At 37.4% G+C, this 20,753-nt stretch overlaps 2 protein-coding genes across 4 annotated transcripts in view; both read right to left on the bottom strand.

The window, feature by feature from the left end:
* Positions 1–20,753, bottom strand: part of LOC137028877 (rab GTPase-activating protein 1) — a 108,734-nt gene that overhangs the window by 34,102 nt on the left and 53,879 nt on the right. For all 3 annotated transcript variants that reach the window (XM_067398208.1, XM_067398209.1, XM_067398210.1), the window contains one exon: positions 924–1,037. In XM_067398208.1, the coding sequence (XP_067254309.1) occupies positions 924–1,037 (114 nt within the window). The remainder of the gene's footprint in view (positions 1–923; positions 1,038–20,753) is intronic.
* On the bottom strand, positions 13,572–17,232 carry LOC137027500 (probable G-protein coupled receptor 21). The gene has a single exon (XM_067395667.1). It carries the CDS (start codon positions 16,474–16,476, stop codon positions 15,448–15,450), a length of 1,029 nt encoding a protein of 342 aa, XP_067251768.1. The 5' UTR covers positions 16,477–17,232; the 3' UTR covers positions 13,572–15,447.

The raw sequence follows: 20,753 nt of genomic DNA, 5'->3' as shown, positions 1-20,753 counted from the left end.
GCCAAAGAGGTGTCCATATCCGCCAAAAGTCCTTAGACTTTGATGTGTATCATAAGTAAGTTTCTCGAGTGGAAGTAGTGTAGATATTTGAGACATAAACAATTTGAAAGAAGGTACCTGAGGGGATGACAACAGTAACAATATACATTTCTTTGCTAAATAAACCAAAATTAAAAACAGGTGTTTATCATGCGAGTCAAACATTGTCTCCACTCCAACCATCTACACATCGATCTATATTCATCTATTTATCTACCCATTCTACACGCCCACCTATCTATATCCATCCACTTATATCTCCATCCAAACATCTATATTCATCTTTATCCACCCATCCATCTATATATGCAGAGTTCCAGACATGTAGATTTCCATCCATATCTATCCATTCATCCAACTATATACATCCAACCATCTATAATCAATCTATATACATCCATCTATCTGTCCATCCAACCATCTAGACACCCAGCTATCGATATCTAGCCATCTGTCCATTTATATCTCCATCTAAACATCTATGCATTCATCTTTATCCATCCATTCATCCATCATCCATCAGTTACTAGAAAATAATTAATTACATGCTTCCATCACCCACCATGCTGGAAGTTGACATAAATCAATCATCAACCTATATCAACCATTTGAACCATACCATTCACTCAATCTCTACCACCCTAGTCTTTGACACTTGTTTTTCGACAAAGTGTCTTTAAACATGTAGCATTACTTATGAGCCTAAAAAAAAAAAATCTATAAAGTAAGTTACTAAAGAAACTGGAACAATCCAAAAGTGCACATATAACTTTTCTTAATGTTAGGACATTGTTTTCGTAGAGCTGAAGATAATAAATGAACAGGAGCAGAACAGAAGTGAGCAGACAAATTTAAAGCAAATGGCAGACAGGTCACATGCTCACCTTACAGATCTTATAGAGAGAGTCCTGCCCATCACCGCCTGTGTCTTTGAAGTAGTCGTGTGCAGGGAATGTACGGTTAATGTCACGAGTGATGGCACTGTCCTGCGGAGATTCCTAGTAAAAGACAAGCAACAGAAATAAAGAAATGTTATCATAAGGCACAGCTAATATCTGTAAGGCCTATATATAAAATTACAATGCAATATAATACAATTTAAAGACAAAGTGTGTAATTTCTCTGCCACTATCATCACAAAATGGAAGTGCAAAAATAATGACTCCCCCATCTGTCTTTGTTCGAACAAACGGACCATCCAATCCCAAACTCTTGGCAATGGTTGAGCCAGACTGGTCTTCATTCACTTTCATTGCATATAGACAAATACAGCACTTTTCACTCCTATCCACTAGGGGGCAATGGATAGGGCATGAACAGAACACACATACACTCTTAACAAAAGTTCTTTTTTTTTTGGCATCAATGGTTCCATGAAGAGCCTTTAACATCCATTGAACCTTTCCACTCAAGATTGTTAAAATTTACTTCATACTATGAAAAAAATGGTTATTTTAACAACTGTTCACAGAAAAGGTTCTTTGGGGAGCTTAAAAAACATCACTGACATACTGTTGTGCCTCAAGATCTGTCCACTGGAACAGGGTGTTCTTATCCCCAAACAACAATGTGGACAGATCGAGGTGGAAATATATGCATATATGTGCTCAAGAGCGTGTCCTTAAGCATCACAGACACACAGAGTATATTGAATATCCCAGAAGCTCAGCCTATGAGTATGTTCGAGTGTCAGTGGTTGTAAGATATGAGATATGGGTCTGTCTGGTCACATGTATGTTGCCAAAATGCTGGAGGCCATCTAGCAAAGACCAAAGATCCTTAAGTTTTCTCAGATTGCAAGGTCTACATGCACATCTCAGATGTCTTCAGTCAAATCACAGCTCTCAGCAGCTCAACTATTACATTATTCTCCCTAAAAAAGCATGTGATGGTACAATTACCAGCTAAATCATATTTCTGTGATGCTCTAGCTAAATATAGGTTTCTTTGAGCCTCAGAGATACTGATTACAGTTTGTAATCACTGAAGATACCACCATGAAAACTCAGGGCTGGTTAAGACAGATTGAGTGCTAGTCTAGCTAATAGACCAGCATAACTTCATAGACCCTGGTAGTATGGAAAAGAACACAAAACTTCTCCTTTTGTGTTCCACAGAAGAAAGTCTTTTCAGCAGGACTACAGATTACCCATGTCTTTTAGAAACAAATTTTGCCCAGGTGATCGGAGCAAAGATCTAAATTGTCAGATGGTAGACGTGCCTCCACAGGAGAATTGGGGACTGTTATCTTTCACTGGCTCACTTAAACAGCTCTCAGAAAAGAGCACATGATGCACTAAATCCAAGAACACCATTATAAGACTGAAAGAATATGTAAAATGCCTTGATAAATCCTGTGGGGGGTGCCATGGAGATGACAATGAAAGCAAAAGATAGAGACAGGGAGGCTCATACTCTGGAGGAGATGTTACTTTACTTGACCAGAGCAGCATCCACTAGAGTTCACTGTGATCCAATTTCAATCTATTCAATTAACTTAGGATTGTACTGCAATTTCCTGTGGATTTGAATTATCTAAAATGTTGCTGAAAAGGATGTAGTATAACAGAAGAGAGCACATTTTCAAATTCTATTAAGTTTATGTACACTGTAAAAGAAATAAAAAAAATATGTTGGTTTAACTTAAAGTTACCTGGTTGCCTTAAATTTTTGAGTTCACTGAAATTAAAAATTTGAGTTAATACAATAAAGATGATTTATTTAATCAACAGAAACTCAAAATATTATGTTATCTGAACTACATTAATTATCTATGCTGATTTGACAAAAGAAAAAAAGTTATGATGATAAATCATGAAAATATTCTTTTACAGTGCAGGTGTAACCAAAGTTTGGTTGGTTAGTTTTGACAGTTACCCCACTGCTGTAACTAGGCCATTATGCAGATCATAAGCCTATTTCTCCTTTGACGGCATTGTATTTTGACGGCATTTGTATATTCTGACAAAATAGTTTTATGCAATTAACATAAATTGCACAGCAGAAAAGTTTGTTTGGGTTGGTAAAAACTAGCTCTACACCGGCCTCTAAAACCTACTGGTCAGAAATCAGAAACTGCTAACATTTGTAGTCATATAATGTCCCCACCATGTAAAGTTTTCAGAGCAACAACAACTCAGTCTAGTTAGACTGTTACAAAAAAAACTAGATCACACTAAACTAGATCGCTCTCATAATAAACAAACCGTGAGCGCCTGGGGCTGCAGACTGTTGACGGACACCCGTTACTATTTCTGTCGCACTTTATTTTTCCCATCCATCTATTGTTGTACCCGTTACATCAAAGCCAGCTCATGATGGCACAAAAATGCCGAATAAAATTACTTTGGATGTGTTATGTTTATTTCTCGTCATGTTATATAGTAACAGTCAGTTATGTTGCCGTTCAACTCAAGCCATCCAGTTGACTAAACAGCCTTTAAAAAAGCCTTTCAGTGGGCTCAATATGGGTTAATAGCAAATCAATACTATTTGCAATTCACAATTTTTTAAAATCAAAAGATTTGTTTTTTTGTTAATTCAGAATGACTCAATTAGATTAACAACGATTCTGTTCAGTATTTTAATGCATTTTTGAATTTGTTAAATACTATCCTTAATGTATCTTAGACAAGAAAAAGAAAGACACATTTGCTACATGAACATACAGGCTACTTGTGATACAATACATATACTTAAATACTCATACTCCTGTATAATGCTTTTTACAATATTAATTGTATGAAATCAGCATTACATGAAAAAATGAAAACTACAGAAAATAGTGCTGTAAAGGAGTTATGAAATTTGTCTCCTTTAAAGCATAAAATGCAGATGAATGCAGAAACTATAAACAAAAATCCAGATAAATTAGTCCACCTTACTAATAGACTAGTCAACTGATGTGGCCCATTCTTGTTACTCCCTAAAAAAGTAACTAATTGTGTTACTTAGGAACTTTTTATGGAAAGTAATGTGTTACTTTTGCGTTACTTTTTCCTCACCTGGGCTGGGCATGCATGTTTGTTTTTTTAACAACAAAAAAATGTCTTGTAAATGTAATGGAATAATTCTTAGGCTGATGAAAATGCAAAATTACATCTGTACAGTAGGCGCAACTCAAACAAACCTTTCAGCTGTGCTGCCATTATGGATTGCAGAAGAATAACATGCAGGAGAAGAAAGTTCAATACTCTTAATTCAGCAATATATACAAAACAAAACAAAAAATTAAACAAATGTAAAGTTTATCTAAAGCCATTTTTGCTTCTAGTATGGTTGAACTGGATCATCGAAGGTCAGCAGCAAATACATGGGTTGAAACAAGTGAGATCAAATAAAGTATATTTCTGTTATTAAACATTTAATTATTGCAGGATTGTGTAATATTCTGAGTTTTGCATTTCACAGTTTTTATTCATTTTGAGGAATACTGAATCTGCTTTTATGTCAGTGAGGTGAATAAATGCCTGCTCACATTTAGCCTAGACCTACAATAAAGTGAAAAAGTGAAAGTGACATGACATGTAGCCACACACACACACCATGAACACAGACCCAGAGCAGTGGGCAGCCAATTTTTGCTGCGGCACCCGGGGAGCAGTTGGGGGTTCGGTGCTTTGCTCAAGGGTCTCACCTCAGTCGTGGTATTGACGGTGGAAAAGAGTGCTGTACATTCACAGGTGTCAGTAAATAAATGGGAAAGTAACTTGAGTTACTTATTTGAAAAAGTAACTTGGATATTTTGTTGTAAATGTAAAAGTAATGCGTTACTTTGCAAGTCGAAAAAAGTAATCTGATTACATAAGTTGCATTATTTGGAATGTTACCCCCAACACTGCTTATAATGTACCAAATACATACAACATCAAATATTATACAACACCTATTTATAGGTTGCTCTCTGCTTCAAACACACACGCACACCCAGCGGGAGTCACGGAAGCTTGAGGGCAAACTGCTGCCACTCTCTTTTGCCATTTTAAAAGACAATAATGCAAAATACTACATTATGCCCATGGCCATCAGTAATTACATACTCAAAAAGTTACTTACAAAGTACAGCAATGACAATGCGCTAAATTCCTACATCAATTCGTGGAAAAGAGATGTTAAGTTACATTTTCTTAATGTGCTCATAGTATCACCCCATAATGCTCATATCAGATTTCTATAACCCTGTTATTTCCATGCAGAAGTCTTCATTTGACTTGTAACTGCCTTGGGCAATGTTAAAGACCCTTTAAGCGAGAAGGGAAGTCATATGATGATTCTGAACTATCATAATTAAACTGATTATTAAATGTGCTCATTAATATCAGAGATGCGAGAGGAGTACAGCAATGACTCATTACTGAATGTCCAACACAACATACACACTTGCCTAAGCATAGGCAAAATCTACAACTGCAGAAAACTCCACTCTAACGGTCATGCAGATTGTGAAAATGGCTAATATAGAGTCTCATTATATAATTATGACCATTTATTTTTTAATACTGCTGTTAAAATCTTAACTTACCCTCAATGTCAAGAAGTCTCTTCTGCTCACCAAGTTTGCATTTATTTGATACAATACAGTAAGAACAGTAGTATTATGAAATATTATTACAATTTAAAATAACTGCTATTTTAATACATTTTAAATATGGTTATCAAGAGATTAAAATTTTTAAAATCTAATTAATTACATGATGTGCCTATTAATTATCATGACATTTCAAGTCATTGCCATTACCATGTTAAATGAGAAAAACATCAAATAGACATTATAAAAAGTAGCTTTATAAAGAAATTGTATTTGATTCAGCATATATATATATATATATATATATATATATATATATATATATATATATATATATATATATATATATATATATATATATATATATATATATATAGTTCATTCAATGGAAGTCAATGATAACCAAAACAGTTTGGTCACCAACGTTCTTCAAAATATCTTCTTTTAAATTCTGCAAAAGAAAGGAAGTCGTACAGGTTTGAAACGACATGAGGGTGAGTAAATGATGACAGAATTTTCATTTTTGGGTGAACTTTCCCTTTCATGGGTTTTTTTATTAAAATGGAAATAAGAAATCATTTTTTTTTTTTATAAAATGATATCCTAAATAAAAAACTAAAACTGCCAGTAGGTGGTGGTGAATGTCTTACTTCCAATTTATCTCAACATGAGGACAGGAGAGGTGTCGGTAAATAAATGAGAAAACAAAGTAATTTACGTTATTTATTTGAAAAAGTAACTTGGATATTTTGTTGTAAATTTAAAAGTAATGCATTACTTTAATTGTTACTTGGAAAAGTAATCTGATTACTTAACTCATGTTACTTGTAAAGCGTTACCCCAACACTGGTCTCCTCCAGGTTTCCCAACTCTCTTTGGTTGTGCACGTATGGACGATGGGGTTCAGCCTGAATTCAGGACACCATGTTTTATTCATCTTCTTTCCATCACAAGACTACAATCTTCTCCAAAAAGCATGATTAATATCAGTCATCACGCACTGCCTTTCTTCCATCACACTGAAAAATGGTGACAGAAGGAATGGAACAAGGCGATGAAAGCAAGTATGTGTTTTGCTTACGTCGCCTGGTTCCATTGCTTCTGTCACCATTTTTCCAGACTTTCACAGAAGTCGGCATACACATTGTAGGTTTGGGCCTCCTACCTACCTAATTTACACCATCACACATGTAATACATGTCACTCGCCACCTTCTAACAAAGGTACCAAGACTAAAGTCCAGGAAATAACCTTCAGGGAAATTTTTTTTCCGAAGAAACACCAAACAGACTGGCATGTACGCGTGCAAGGTGCTCAAAAGTGCTCCCACACACTTGCGCTAACAGCGGATTCCTGCCTTAGTAAGCATACCCCTTTTCAAAGATTAATTACCCTCTCTTTCTATAATTGATGCTATGTTTATGTGGAAGAGAGGAGCCACTAAATAATGCATCTGCAGCCAGCAGCTCAGCTGACGTGCTCAGCAGCTACGCAAACTCAGGTCGACCACAAGGCAGACTGACCCACTGCTCAAACAAGCTAGTCCTGCAAGATGAGAAGAGAATGGAAATGTGGTGTAACTATAAAGAAATATTATATATATATATATATATATATATATATATATATATATATATATATATATATATATATATATATATATATATATATATATATATATATATATATATATATATATATATATGAATAACATTAAATATATAAACATTTTAAAGTTTTTTTTTTTTACAAATATTGTGAATTATTCATTTATATCATTTAAAATTATTACTTTTTTTTGTTTTTGTGGGATGTACCACATGACATTTACAACCTCACTTATGTTACCTTGCCTTATAATATAATTTCCTGTATATTTCTGCATTTGGCAGACAAACGTTTTTCAATGTTTACAATATTTTATCACTGTATAACTGATTTTTTTTTTTTTTTCAAAGAAATACTAAAAGATTAAGCCAAAATTTTCTTTTCAAGAATTGTATGCTTTTAATTATTTTATTTTTTTCAGAGTCAAAATTCACAAGAATTTTGAATATATGCTCGAAATATAATGAAAATCTTTAATTTAGAAATAAAAAAAGTTACATGCCAAACATTACATAAGAGGTATTCAAGTCATTTTGTGTAGTTACTGCATTATTAATGCAATTAATATTGCGGTTTTTATGAATGATCAAACAAAATGAACAAACAAAATAGCATTCTTGGGTCCTTGACCTAAAAGTTTTACTGAAAAGGTGGTATTGAAAACCATAACATGAGGATATTCTGAGCAGGAGCCAGCATTAGGTCTTTAGTTCAAGAGGTACAAATTTCTTCCTCTCAAGCATTTCCATGAAAATGAACAAGAGGAATTAAAGAAAAAAAGAACGCAAAGAATGGCAGGAAAAGATGAATAATAAACAAAGAATTAATGGATGAAGCCCAAAAAAAAGCCACGTTTTTTTTCTTTCAGAAGGTTTCTCTTTCTCACTGTCTGAACAGCTACTCAAGAAGGAAGCCTGAACATGTTCAGGGTTTGCTGGGAAGAAACAGTACCTGATGCCTCAGATAAGGAGCCATATTTATGTTCTGCTAGCATTGGGGAAAGTCATCCTGGACCCTGAAAAGTGCTAAGAAAATCGTGGTGACATAAGACTGCTTAAAAGGGGATTTGTGTGAACCTCTTGCGTGAGTGCGGAGCACAAAACATAACCTGTGTTGGGTTTTGACTGTGATGGTGAGATTGTGTGTGTGGTGGGGGAAGGTTGCTTCCGCAGGAAGCACTGTTCTTTTTTTCCTAACCATTGTTTACGGTCGTTTATTCTGATCAGCAACAATGAGCAAAAATGGCATTTTGTTTTTCTTGGGGGAGGCTGATTATAAAAAGTGTAGTGAGCTTGATGAAAGAGAGTGAGAAACTGAGGGTGGGTGAGTTGGTGGGTTCACTGTAATCCACTCCCTCACTAAGACGGAGGCAGGGAGGGTCTACATCCTTTTCCTTTCAACATCTCACCCACTGGGCACATGTCTGGGACCAGCAGCGATCTCCGGGGTCTGTTAGAATACATTAGTGACTAGAAAGAAAGGTTTAATGAGACTGAATTGTACACTATATTATGTAAACAGTCATTGTGAAAACTAAGTTAGGACACAGTGTTACACTGAACACATTTTCTGTTTTTGATACACATATGTATTTATGTATATTTACTTTGAAATGGCTTAAAAGCGTGATTTTAATCTGAGTAACCATCACTTTAATCAAAAAGCCATTTTAACCAAGTAGATTAAAAATGTTTAATACAAGAAGTAAAACACTAAACTTCTTGTTAAAATAATCAATGTTTTCCACAGTTTTTCACTAAATGAACACAATCATTTTCATTTAAATGCACCAATTAAATAATATATAGAAATACACTATTGGTCAGAAGTTTTGAATAATTAAGATATTTTTTTTTTTTTTTTATCATTTATATGAATGAAAATACAGTCAAAATAGTAATATTTTGAATTTTATATATATATTTGAATTTATCCCTGTGATCAAAGCTGGATTTTCAGCATCATTACTCCAGGCTTCAGTGTCACATGATCATTCAGAAATCATCTTAATATGATGATTTGCTGCTCAATCATTAATAATGGTTATAGGGGACAAGATCTGCAATGTAAGTTGTAGCCAGGCCATGCAAGGCTTTAAATACAAAAGTTAAAATCTTTTAAATCGATTCTAAATTTTACAGCCAGTGTAAATGTCCTAGATAGGGGGTGATATACTCCCCCTTTTTTTCCCCATCAAGAAATGAGCTGAACCGTTTTGAGCCAGTTGCATGTGTGAAAGGAAAAGTGGTTGATACCTGCATACAGGGCAAGCCTTGTTGAAATAAAAGCACATCTCTAAATCATTAAAAGATTTAAGCTTCCGTATGCCCCTTCCGTATGCTGGCTCTAACATCAGAATTCATTTGCTTTTATTTTCTTAGAAAAGCATGTTTAAAACAGGATGCAACAAAACTTTTTTGTAAAGAACTATTAATAACAGACAGAATATTAGGTGCAACTGAATATAACATCCTTAGCAAAGTAGTTAGAGTAGCATCAAGAGTTGAAGATAATCAAACTCAATCTTAAGTTAGAGATAATATCCATGAAATATAATGAAATACAATACAAATTTAGAAAGTTAGCTGGACTCATAGGTAAGTACCAGATTATCTGAGATGGATTCACTAAAATATGAAATTTAATGCATCTGATTTTGTTTATATATAAGCTACAAAACTTATCACAACTCCAGACTGTGATCAAGAGCGACCACACTGGGAGGATGGTGGAAGTACAGAGTTGATGGTGGAGAACAGAATCTTTGGACAGCGGGAGTTTTTAGAAATTAAGTTTACAAATAATTTGGACCTTTGCAGAGCAACCACTTGAAATGTGGACAAAGAATTTTGCAATAGTTGGACAAAGAAATTTGCCATTTATCCTTTTTCCATTTTCTTTCTGCCCTTCTACACTCCGTCCGTAGAGCACATATTTCTCTGTTAAACCTAGGCTGTTTCCTAGATTTTAGTTTCTAAATTAATCAATAGAAAGAATGAGCAGCAAACATATCTTAACACTAATAATCGCAAGTTATAAGACAAATAAAGATGGTGAAACTTTTTTTTAATGACATGGTCTTTATGAACATGGTTAAATAATAAGTTAAATAAGTAAGTATATTATTAAAATCATAAAATTATTAATGACACCTCATAAGTAACATAATTACCAGGAAAATGATTGCAAATATATTGTAGATATAGCACACAGTACTTTTTACTGGTTGTTGTGTGTTGTGTTGTGTTGTGTTGTGTTGTGTTGTGTTGTGTTGTGTTGTGTTGTGTTGTGTTGTGTTGTGTTGTGTTGTGTTGTGTTGTGTTGTGTTGTGTTGTGTTGTGTTGTGTTGTGTTGTGTTGTGTGTTGTGTTGTCCGTCCAGTGTGAAATCTCACCGCTTCAAAATCTAGCTCCACATAATTGTATATTAAACATTTACTAGACTGTGCATGTTGCGTCGACAAGCAGGTTGGACAGACAAATTATTTGTCGCTGGAAACTTACCCCATCACTCCTTGTAGGGAAACGTGTAAGACAAATATTGCTGCAGAGTAAAAAAAAAAAAACCTCTTTATGATTTGTTTTCTTATTTGATTTTTGTTTTAGACCTGTTTAAATTGATGCTTCTGCAATTTGGATGGTCTTTTAGCATGACAAATCTGGTCTAGACATGCAAGAAAACCTAGATAATTGTTAAATTTGGTGAAACCAGCAATACTACGCAACATTAAATAAGGTCATGAGAAACTTACAGTACTTATGAAAACAAAGACAATTCTGCCTTAATATGTCACAGAAAAACAAATGTTTAAGTTGGCAAGACTTAAAAACACATGTACTTGTTCAAGGAATGTAGGATGTTTTCCAATGCTTTACACTGACTTGAACATTTGATGTTAAATAGTGGATGTGTGCAATTGATGAACAAGTGCTAATGCAAGTAATTACCAACAGTTTATTAATGTACTGTCAGAAATGCATTCTAGCACAAACATCTACATTAAAAACATGCATACATTCACCATTCACACACACACTCTACTCATTCGACCATACATTTCTTCTTACAATGACAAGCATTCAAATAAGATAGGATAAGATCACATTTATTTCCTCAGTGCAGATATACCAGAATATAAATATATTATTGACAATTATTTTCTAAAACATGACATCATTACAAAATTTATGGTACACTACACCAGTACCTCAGTTACAGCCCTACACACACCAGACAATTTGTTGATATGCTGACGAAAATACGGAGAAGCAGATCAAGTTTTCTTTCAGCCAAGCAACTTCAGTTCAAAATGTTGTTAATCACAAAGACTTTGCAGTGCTTTCATATCCTCTTGCGCAAAGTGTTCACTCACGATAAGAAATGAAACACAATTTGGAATGTTTTAAGGTGAAAGGTGAAAAACAATTCTCTCCAGTTAATCAAATAAAAATCGGACCCGCTTTGGAGGGCAAGATTATGAGCAATTCATTAAGAAGCCTGGCTCAGCAATTTAACAGATTATTAAAACATACATGTATAAACTCAATAAAGATGTCTAGCACAATCAAGATGAGGTTATGGAGGGGAGTGTATGTGAGTTTTTGTGTTTGTGTGCGTGAAAAAGTGTGTTCCTCGGGGAGAGAACACACACTGTTCCAAGCTCAGCCCTCCATTTTCTGCGATGGCAGGGGCCGGTTGGGTCCTGCGTCCTAATATGGCACAGCAGAGAGCAAGTCGTATTGGGAGATTTTCTCCCTTGAGAGCACTAGCCCTTGACTTTGATTTCAAGAACAGAGCAGTTTTCCCACAGGAAAGAAAAAAAGAATACTTTGGCATCATAAGGAGAACAAAAAACAAACAACAAAAAAGCACTCTCTGGCATCAAAATGTCCCAAAAGTTAAAATCCTTTCTCCAACTTTTACCCATGACAGAAGTACCATCATCTTATAAAGGAAAACATGCAATGCTGACACCTGTTTGAGCAGCATTAGAGCATCAAAATCCATTCCATTTCAAAACATACGTTTCCATTTGTAGTAAAGAAAATCAATATACAATCCCACTTACAATATCCTTCAGACACAAAGAGGTATGTACAAACAACCTCAGAAGACAATATCTACAGCATCTGAAAATTAACAGATATGCATGCTTCAAGATCTGGATTTTCTCAGCAGTTTATGCATCCAATCCAATTTTGATTTTATTTTTATAGAAAGAATTAACTTGTGACCAATGAGAAGACATCAGAATCAGTCTGAATTATAGCAACAATGGTTGGTTTCTCAAAATTCAACCGATCCAAATGGTTTATAAACAAGCAAATGTTTTCTAGGCAGCTTCTCAAGCAAGGCCGTTTAATTTAATTTGATTCCTTTAGGTGAATGCAGGGACTGTTTCTTAAGACAAGAGGGAGGAAGCAGTCCTGGGTGAGTCCAGAGGTCCAGGGACATTAAAAAGTCCTAAAAGCAATCAAGACGAGTGCTAAAAACAAGCCCCTGGAATAGACATGAACCTTTGTTCTGTTTAAAGCACATACACATCCATGCACGTGTGCGAACACACAGTCATGTGCAATCAATAAAGCGATGGATGGGTAAATGGCTAAACTGAGATATACAAATTCTTTCAGCTCTTGATCAAAAACAGCACATGGCCAGAGGCCACAAGATCAAGATCTACATTTGAACAAACAAGCTGGGAATAAAAGCCCTTTTTCTATTATGTGTGATATGTTTTCTATCACTCTCTAGTGAGTGTAAGTATTGCACATCACCCTGCCATGACATGGCAGTTCAGACTTTACACATCACCTATCAAAAGCTTGACCAAACGCTTAAAGAGACAGTCATAAGTCACTTCTTCACGTCACAGTATTAAAGTTATGAAAGCAAGTCTTTAGGCAATTCAGTCATTAACTGAAGTGAAGTGGCATAATAACTAGATCCATTTCTGACAGTCAAACTACTGGTTTTGGTGATAAAATTAGAGCATTTTTCCTATGGTATCATAAAAAATGTATTTGGGAATATGCCACAATATTTAACCCTCTCCAATGGAAAAGATTCTCTTAAAACAATTTAAGAGAAGGTAAAATTCATAAATACTATTGGATTAAATACAAAGAGGAATGCAGACTGTTTTTATAATAAATGCCTTACATACTACAAATAATAAATCCATTCAAAATGTAATTTCAATCTTATTACATTTTGTGGTTCCTGTATATTATATTATTTATATATATATATATATATATATATATATATATATATATATATATATATATATATATATTAGAAAAAAACAAAAAAAAACAACACACAATTCCATCAGAGAACATCAATAAATATTGTTACTTTGGTCAGCTATAAGGAAAAAGCTATCCGCATAAGAAAGTATTTTTAACAGTACCATCCAAATAAGTAAATTTATGATCATAGTCACAGCATGAAAAAAATGACAAAGGGCATGATTTTCAATGCCCTCTATTTTCTTGGCACCTCCACATATGAATTATGTACAGAATCTGTGTATGAGGCTTCTTAAGTGTGTCATAAAGATAAATAGTACAGTGCTGTAAGATGCAGTTTATTATTGTTCCGCTTTTTATGTGTGTGTGTGTGTGTGCATATGCAAGACTCTCCAGAAGCATGTGCCATAAAACTTTGACCTCTGCATCCAGATATCACTGTTTTAGTAGGTTTTTTTCTGACCTCCATTTTATCCAAGTGTCCTAATACACCTTCAGTTGAACACAACAAGCTTTTTGGTTCTTGCCCACATCAGCAACCTTCACCACTGCGGCGTTGTTCATCTTAAGGGCCCAAATGCAGAAATAAGCAACTAACATCTGTTACAGTCATGTGATTCTGTGTTGTGCCTAACTGCAGTATGCAATATTTTAAGGGTGATTGTGTGTCTGGACACATTTTAACCCGTGGAAGCAACCCAAGCATGGCAAGAGAGTTGTACAGGATTGAAACTTCACGGCAGAGTCCAAGAGTCACTCTGTCCAGCAGACATTTAAATCAAATTAAAATCAGATAAAATACTCCAAGTAGTTAAATAGATCTTTCAGAAGGACTTGCAGGATGGTTAGCCTATTGATGCTGGGGTGAAAGAATGTTTGTTTCAGCAAGGAAGTTCATCTCCAGTGTGATCAAGGGTTAGAAAGGAATCAGAATGTGCCGTCTGTTTGCTGCTGTATTACTGCGTTTTTTAAGGATGATGTCCTCTGACTGGAGGCGTGGTTATGTAATCCCTTCATGGCTTTAAATAAGCAGAAAATGGGAAGACCATGTAATTGTGGCATCGCTTAGGGGCTCGAGTAGAATTCTGCTCTTTGGGAAAAGGGCTTTAGAAAAAAATTCCAATTGTGATTGCTGAAGGTCAAGACTTATCGCTGATTCTTAGGCAAGAAACATCTAGCAAACATTCCTCAGCTGAGAGCAGGGTAGTGATCAGATTATCCTCGGAAATTACGAGGCAAGAATTGGATATTACTAGTAAAAACAACTAAGATTATGAGTCTGAAATCAGATCATCTCTTGGAAATGCCTTTAATCTTCGGAGAGTCTCTGTTCAGAAGTTAATTTTAACATCTAGTCTAATATTTCAGATTTTACATCAGTCTAGCAGAGATCCTTCTTCCTACATTTAAACCAATGTGAGCATGTTAACTGGAGAAACAGAGACCATTTGTTCTCACTATGCTGACAACATGAGCAGAACTAAAAGTCCACAAAGGCTGGTAAATTCACCACAAAGTCTAAAAGATCAGCTAGCTGAAGTCTGTTAAAGACACGAGCTGGTCTTCTTTTAAGAAGACATTTGCTGAGCGCAACTCCATCTTTGCATTACTGTCATACAGTAAAATTATGTTTTCTGCATCCAGACAATATTTAATGCAAGAGTCACAATCACAATTCTGTCTCACAGAATGATATTTATCTCCTTTCGCCGTTGCTTAATTAATCACTGTAGCAAAAACTGCTGAGAATGGTATATCTGAAAACACCAATGAGAATAACTCACTCTCACATAGTTGTGCACTTCATCTCTAATGACCAAGATCAAAGGTCCATTTCTTCCTACCAGGTAATCCTTCAACTATACATAAAGGCAAACGGACCTTTGTCATCTAGCCTCATTCAGAACACCGGGACTGAACTGGGATAGTGCTCAGATGACAAAACCAATCTTCAGCACCCACTTAACAGACAAGACCCTTGCCATCAATATTAAGCTCACTATCTTGCCAAAAGATGGCGTTACACATGGCATGCAGGGCGTTGAGGTGCTGGTGGATCTCCTAGAGGCTTCTTGGTGTCGGTACGTTGCAGACAAAGCAGGCAGAGGCGCTTGAGGCCTTTGCGGAAGGCGCTGTTAGACAGGCTGTAAATGAGACAGTTGCAAAAACTATTGCTAATGGCCAGCCATGTGGTCAGGAATGAGGCAATGGCATGGTGGTATATCCCTGCGCTCTCCAGTAAAAAATAAATAATGTAGGGTAGCCAAAGCAGGTAGAACACACTGGTGATACGGAAGAGCACGGTGGCATAGCGTTTGTCCGTGCAAGCTTGCTCACCCGTCTCAGGATCCTGTGGGCCAAAGCGAGCTCTCCGCTCACTGATCTGCCGAGTGTGCTGCCGACAGATCCGAAAGATATGGGCATAAGTGAAACAAACAGTAAAAGCAGCTGGTGCGTAGAGGGCCGCAACAATAAAGGCGGTAAAAAGGGGCTGGGTGTCCCAAGAGGAGCACCATTTAAATACATCACCATGGTATCCCGGCTTGCCCCAATCAAAAAAAGTCGGCAAAAAGATGAGTGCTGAATACAGCCAAATAAGGGTAATGCAAGTGCGAAGACGGCAGGGTGTGACCAGAGCTGTGTAGGAAAGAGGTCGGGTGATGGCAACATAACGGTCAATACTAACGCATGCCAGAGAGGCCATGGAGACACTCTTCAACACGCAGACCATGTAGCTAAAGACCATGCAGGTGAGTTCCTCGTTCAAACCCTCCAGATGGTGCAGAAGAGACAGAGAGGGGATAAGACAGCTGACCCCAACCAGGAAGTCTGCGTATGCCATAGTCTGTATAAAGGAGCTAGTGGTATGGTGGCTGAGTAGCGGGGCACAGTGGAACACAAATATAACCACCAGGTTCCCAGAGATGATGAGCACTGTCAAGAAGAAAATAACAGCTACTTCCAGCAGGCAGGTGTTAAAGATCTGGGAGTAGCCAATGTCCAGCAGGCAGAAGGGTTCTGTGCTATGGTTCAACTCAGTGGCGTTCATCTTGTTCAGGGTGCGCTTGGGCGCACAATTAGGGTGCTAGTTCCTTGGGGGCCTAGCTTAGCAAAGACTGCCCACAGTACGGCTGTCCCTGTTGGGGGAGGTGTCCATGCCAGGTGCCTTCCATATTAGCAACATGAGCCGCTAGTCCTCAGTGTCCACACCAATCCTTTCACTAACACATACGCATGCAGTGTCAGTATCCTGGGGAGAGTCACTTGTAAAACACACTGGATAATACAGTGACTATTGTGGGGGCAGGTGGTGAGTCTAGCTTAAATTCTGGATAAAACCCCAGCAGTACAGGACAAATAAACCCTCCTCTTTTATCAGTCCCCCACCTTTCCAGGGAGAAGCACAGCTGCGCCTGAGCAGGGTAGGCAGCTGCCGGCACAGGACGCGCACAAGGAAAAAAGCAGAGGAAGCAGACTCCTTGCCACTGTGATCACAGAAGTCCCAGTCGCTCTCAAACAGTTATTAGTCCGGAGGATCACGTATAGCAAAAAAGCACCGACGATTCCTCACAACTAAGTAATCAAATTGTTTATTCCAACAAATCCCAAAAAGGACGCAATCCAAAGCGATGTCTTTGCAGAAACTTCAGTCGTCAGTCGTCAATCGAATGAACAGTGGGGAATCTCTTCAGCACGTGCCAGGCTCCCAGCTCCCTCACATCAATGTGGAGGAAGTATGTGTGATCCAGGATGAAGAAACAGCAAGTGGTGATTGGCATTTCAAACGGAGAAGGGGCTCTCTAGAGAGGAGCCAGCGTCTGGAATGTAAATGAAGGATAGAGTGGTGTGATGCAGAAAGCAGTCTCTCTCTCTTCTGTGGCACTGATGCATCCCCGCTCTTTCCTTCCCTCTCTCCCTCCCTCTCTCCGCTGCAGCAGGAGCACTCAAACTCCTCCCACCCTTGGCTCTAGCCTGTGAGCAGATGTCGAAGCATGAGCAGAGAGGCATCCCCTTCCCTTGTCAATCCATACACTCCTTCACCCCACTCGTACCCACCACTCAATCTCTCACAAATACTATCCAAAAAAAGCATTGCTTTCAGATTTTAAGACTCCCTTAACAACACTCTAATGTAAAACTCATATTACTTGCTCTGTCCTTCTTTTTCCTTCTATTCCCATCACAATTCCAATACAACATCCCTCCCACGCACTCGCTCTTTCTCCTGCCTATGCGGACACATGCAAAAAAAAACAGCAGAAGGTCAGAATGTATCCATTTCCAAAGTTAAAGAAATACATTTCTTACTAGATCAACTGAAACTTTTCATGTTGTCAACGTGAAATTATGCCCATTTTATGCAGTGTTGAGGCTCCTATTTACGTAACACTTCAAAGACCTTCGATACATGTTAGGAAGTCAGTTGCATCCTACATGCTAATTTTTCTTGGTGATACATGAAACAAATACACATTATCACGTTATCAGATGAATTAGGAAAGATGGTGATATCAGAGATTGGCATGTAGCCAGCATCAACACATGCGGGCAGTCAAAATACTAAGGTTATCATGATATGATTTGTGCTAGTCTGGTCGGCCACACAGATTTACTGAACTTTAAGTGTTTCCCTAACACAAACCATTTATATCATAGTAATCAGTTTCTGTTCCCTGTCACCATGGTAATATTAAAACCATAGCACCCCGTCAGTCTCCTTTCATTCCATCACTGCCAGAATCAACAACACACACACAGTCCCCCACTTTCACGCATCCCCTCAGCCAGGCACACGAGGGGCTAAAAATAGGCCCAACTTGAAAGGTGGAGAGCGGACAACACTGGGCTCATCAATTAGGACGAGAACAATGAGGAGGAAAGGAAGAGATAAAGAGGAATGGAAGGGCTAAATGCATGAGACTGAGAGAGGCATATTTAATTTGACAAAATGAAGTTGTAAAAGTTGAACTTACAGCTTCTTTAATGACACACACTTACTGTACATGTCGATCATTCTGGCGACCACTAAAACGGTCTTCCAAAAATTTAGTCGTGACCTAGGACCATATGGACCACAATTTTTACTTTTCATTTTAATTTCTGGTCCTACTGGAAATCTACTTATTCTTGGAGATTATTTCAAAAAATAACATTCCACTTGCTCTTGCTCTACAATGACTCTAATTAATGGCTGATGTTGCAACCAATTATCACAACGAAAAATCCTGTCCTACCTTTCTTTCAAGTTCAAAATACTTCTTCACTTACAAAATCAATTTGGTTTGGTTTATTAAGATGTACAAGTATGAACTACAGTATACTTCTATCCCTCACAGCCTCGTTTTCGTACATGTCAAATGAAACAGGTCATCTGCTCTGATTATGGTCATCTGCTATAGGAGAACATAAGAGAAAGGCTGTCCCCATAGTGATGGGAAGGTGTTAGTCGAGTCCAGCCTGACTCAGCTGCTCGGTGAAAACACAGTGAACACAAACAGCACATACTCATCCCTTCATAGAGTGAGACAGCAGGTTTAAATCAGTAGTCCGCCAAACTCTCAGCCCCACAGACCTGGAGATCACTGCTGTAGCAGAGTATCCTGCCATATAGACCACCCACCGTCTTCCTCCATAAACCCTTCTCAATCCCCTGGGTCTAGACCATTCAGTGTGGCATTAACCCCACAGAGCAGAGACACTATTTTTGTACAGGCATGTATGCTACCATTTGCTATATTAAAAGGTCTTCTACTGAACGCAGTCAAGCTCAAGACTATCTGTTCCCTATTTTGTTAAGTCACGCCTGCTGCTGAGAAGGTTATTTATTGTGGTGCGTATAGAATGCCGGTACTTGAAGTGAGAAGAGGTGCAGACTGCAGCAGACTAACAGACCAGGCTTTGTGTTAGCAGTTTGTTTTTATTCACCACATGGGGTGGTGTGTGAGGAGTGTCTAGAGAAATCTTTGTGTATGTCTGACCTCTGTGTCTGTGTTTATGGACACAGGGAACATCTGGTAATAGTATGAGCAGAAGAAATGCAGCCCATCAAACATGTTCGGATGCGCAGAAGGGTTCAGAGTGAAGAAAGGCCACAAAGTAAGATGCTTGTTGCCATGTCAATTGCAGACGATCTGATAAAATATAGGCTACTTATTTCATTAACAAAAATAGAAGCCGTACAGATGGTGACTGACTGAAATTTAGGCTCCATGCCAATTTGTGATGCATTAAAGACTTGATTGGATTTACAACATCACCACTGAAAACATCATGTACCACTAGCTGTTATGAGAGCATATCTTAACCAAATTAAAGCAGTCTTAGCTGGTCCATTTTACTCTGGTCTTCTAGCTGGAGAACCTTAAGGTGATGATACACGGGGCAACTTTTTGAGCAATGTTGCCGTCAATAGGCAACCTGGTGAGACACAGGGTAACTAATTAGGGCAATGGACAGTTGGCAGCAACCAATCAGAGAGGAGCCAATGAACACTTGTTAGGCACTTTATTTCAACTTTTCAATTATTCTCTTTGTTTTCATTAAATATAAATGCCTTTCTGATCTGATTTGTAATAGGAAAACACAGAAGAGCAAGAAAGCTACATTCATGTGCCATAAGCCCTACAAGCTTACGCCACTACAGACGTTAAACAGAGCACGTCTTTTTTTTATTTAACTGAAAACATTTGATGGCTAAATTATAGCCTGCACATTTTAAATTGGACACTTATTGGTATTTTAAGCATTAAATATAGGGTAAATTCCCTGTTTTGGGTTGACACATGACAACTTACCTGCTTAAAAAGATATAAGTTCACTCTCCTTTTCCTCGCTCCACTGCCGCTAAGAGGCCGCCATCTTGTTTGAACTTTTTCTGAAATCTCCAAGCTGGTCAAGTGATCGGCTGCTAGCATTCTGATTCGAGGATCTCAGAAAATTGCCCACGACCGATCTAAAGTAAATTTGTTGCTCATTCTCAATGAGAAAGTGCCCAGGCAACATTGCTCAGCAACATTGCTCAAAAAGTTGCCCCGTGTATCATCACCTTTAGACTCATTTCTTCAGAAGGAAAATCAACAATCACCATTACGTCTGCTCATACTCAGAGTTGTTGTTCAAATTTCTAACCTAAACCTATAGTATTAAATGGATAGTAAAGTATTAAAGTTCTGTCATCAATTACTCAACCTCAAGTCATTCCAAACCTGTTCCTTTTTTAGTAGAAAACAAAAGAATATATTCTGAAGAGTGTTTCAATTGTTTTTGCCCATACAATGAGCACCAGTGAGGACCAAACAACATTGGACCCCACTGAATTCCATTGTG

This window comes from Chanodichthys erythropterus, chromosome 10, assembly GCF_024489055.1.
Source record: "Chanodichthys erythropterus isolate Z2021 chromosome 10, ASM2448905v1, whole genome shotgun sequence".
Lineage (NCBI taxonomy): Eukaryota > Metazoa > Chordata > Actinopteri > Cypriniformes > Xenocyprididae > Chanodichthys > Chanodichthys erythropterus.
The sequence above is the reverse complement of the archived record's forward strand: the minus strand, read 5'-3'. Positions and strand labels throughout refer to the sequence as shown.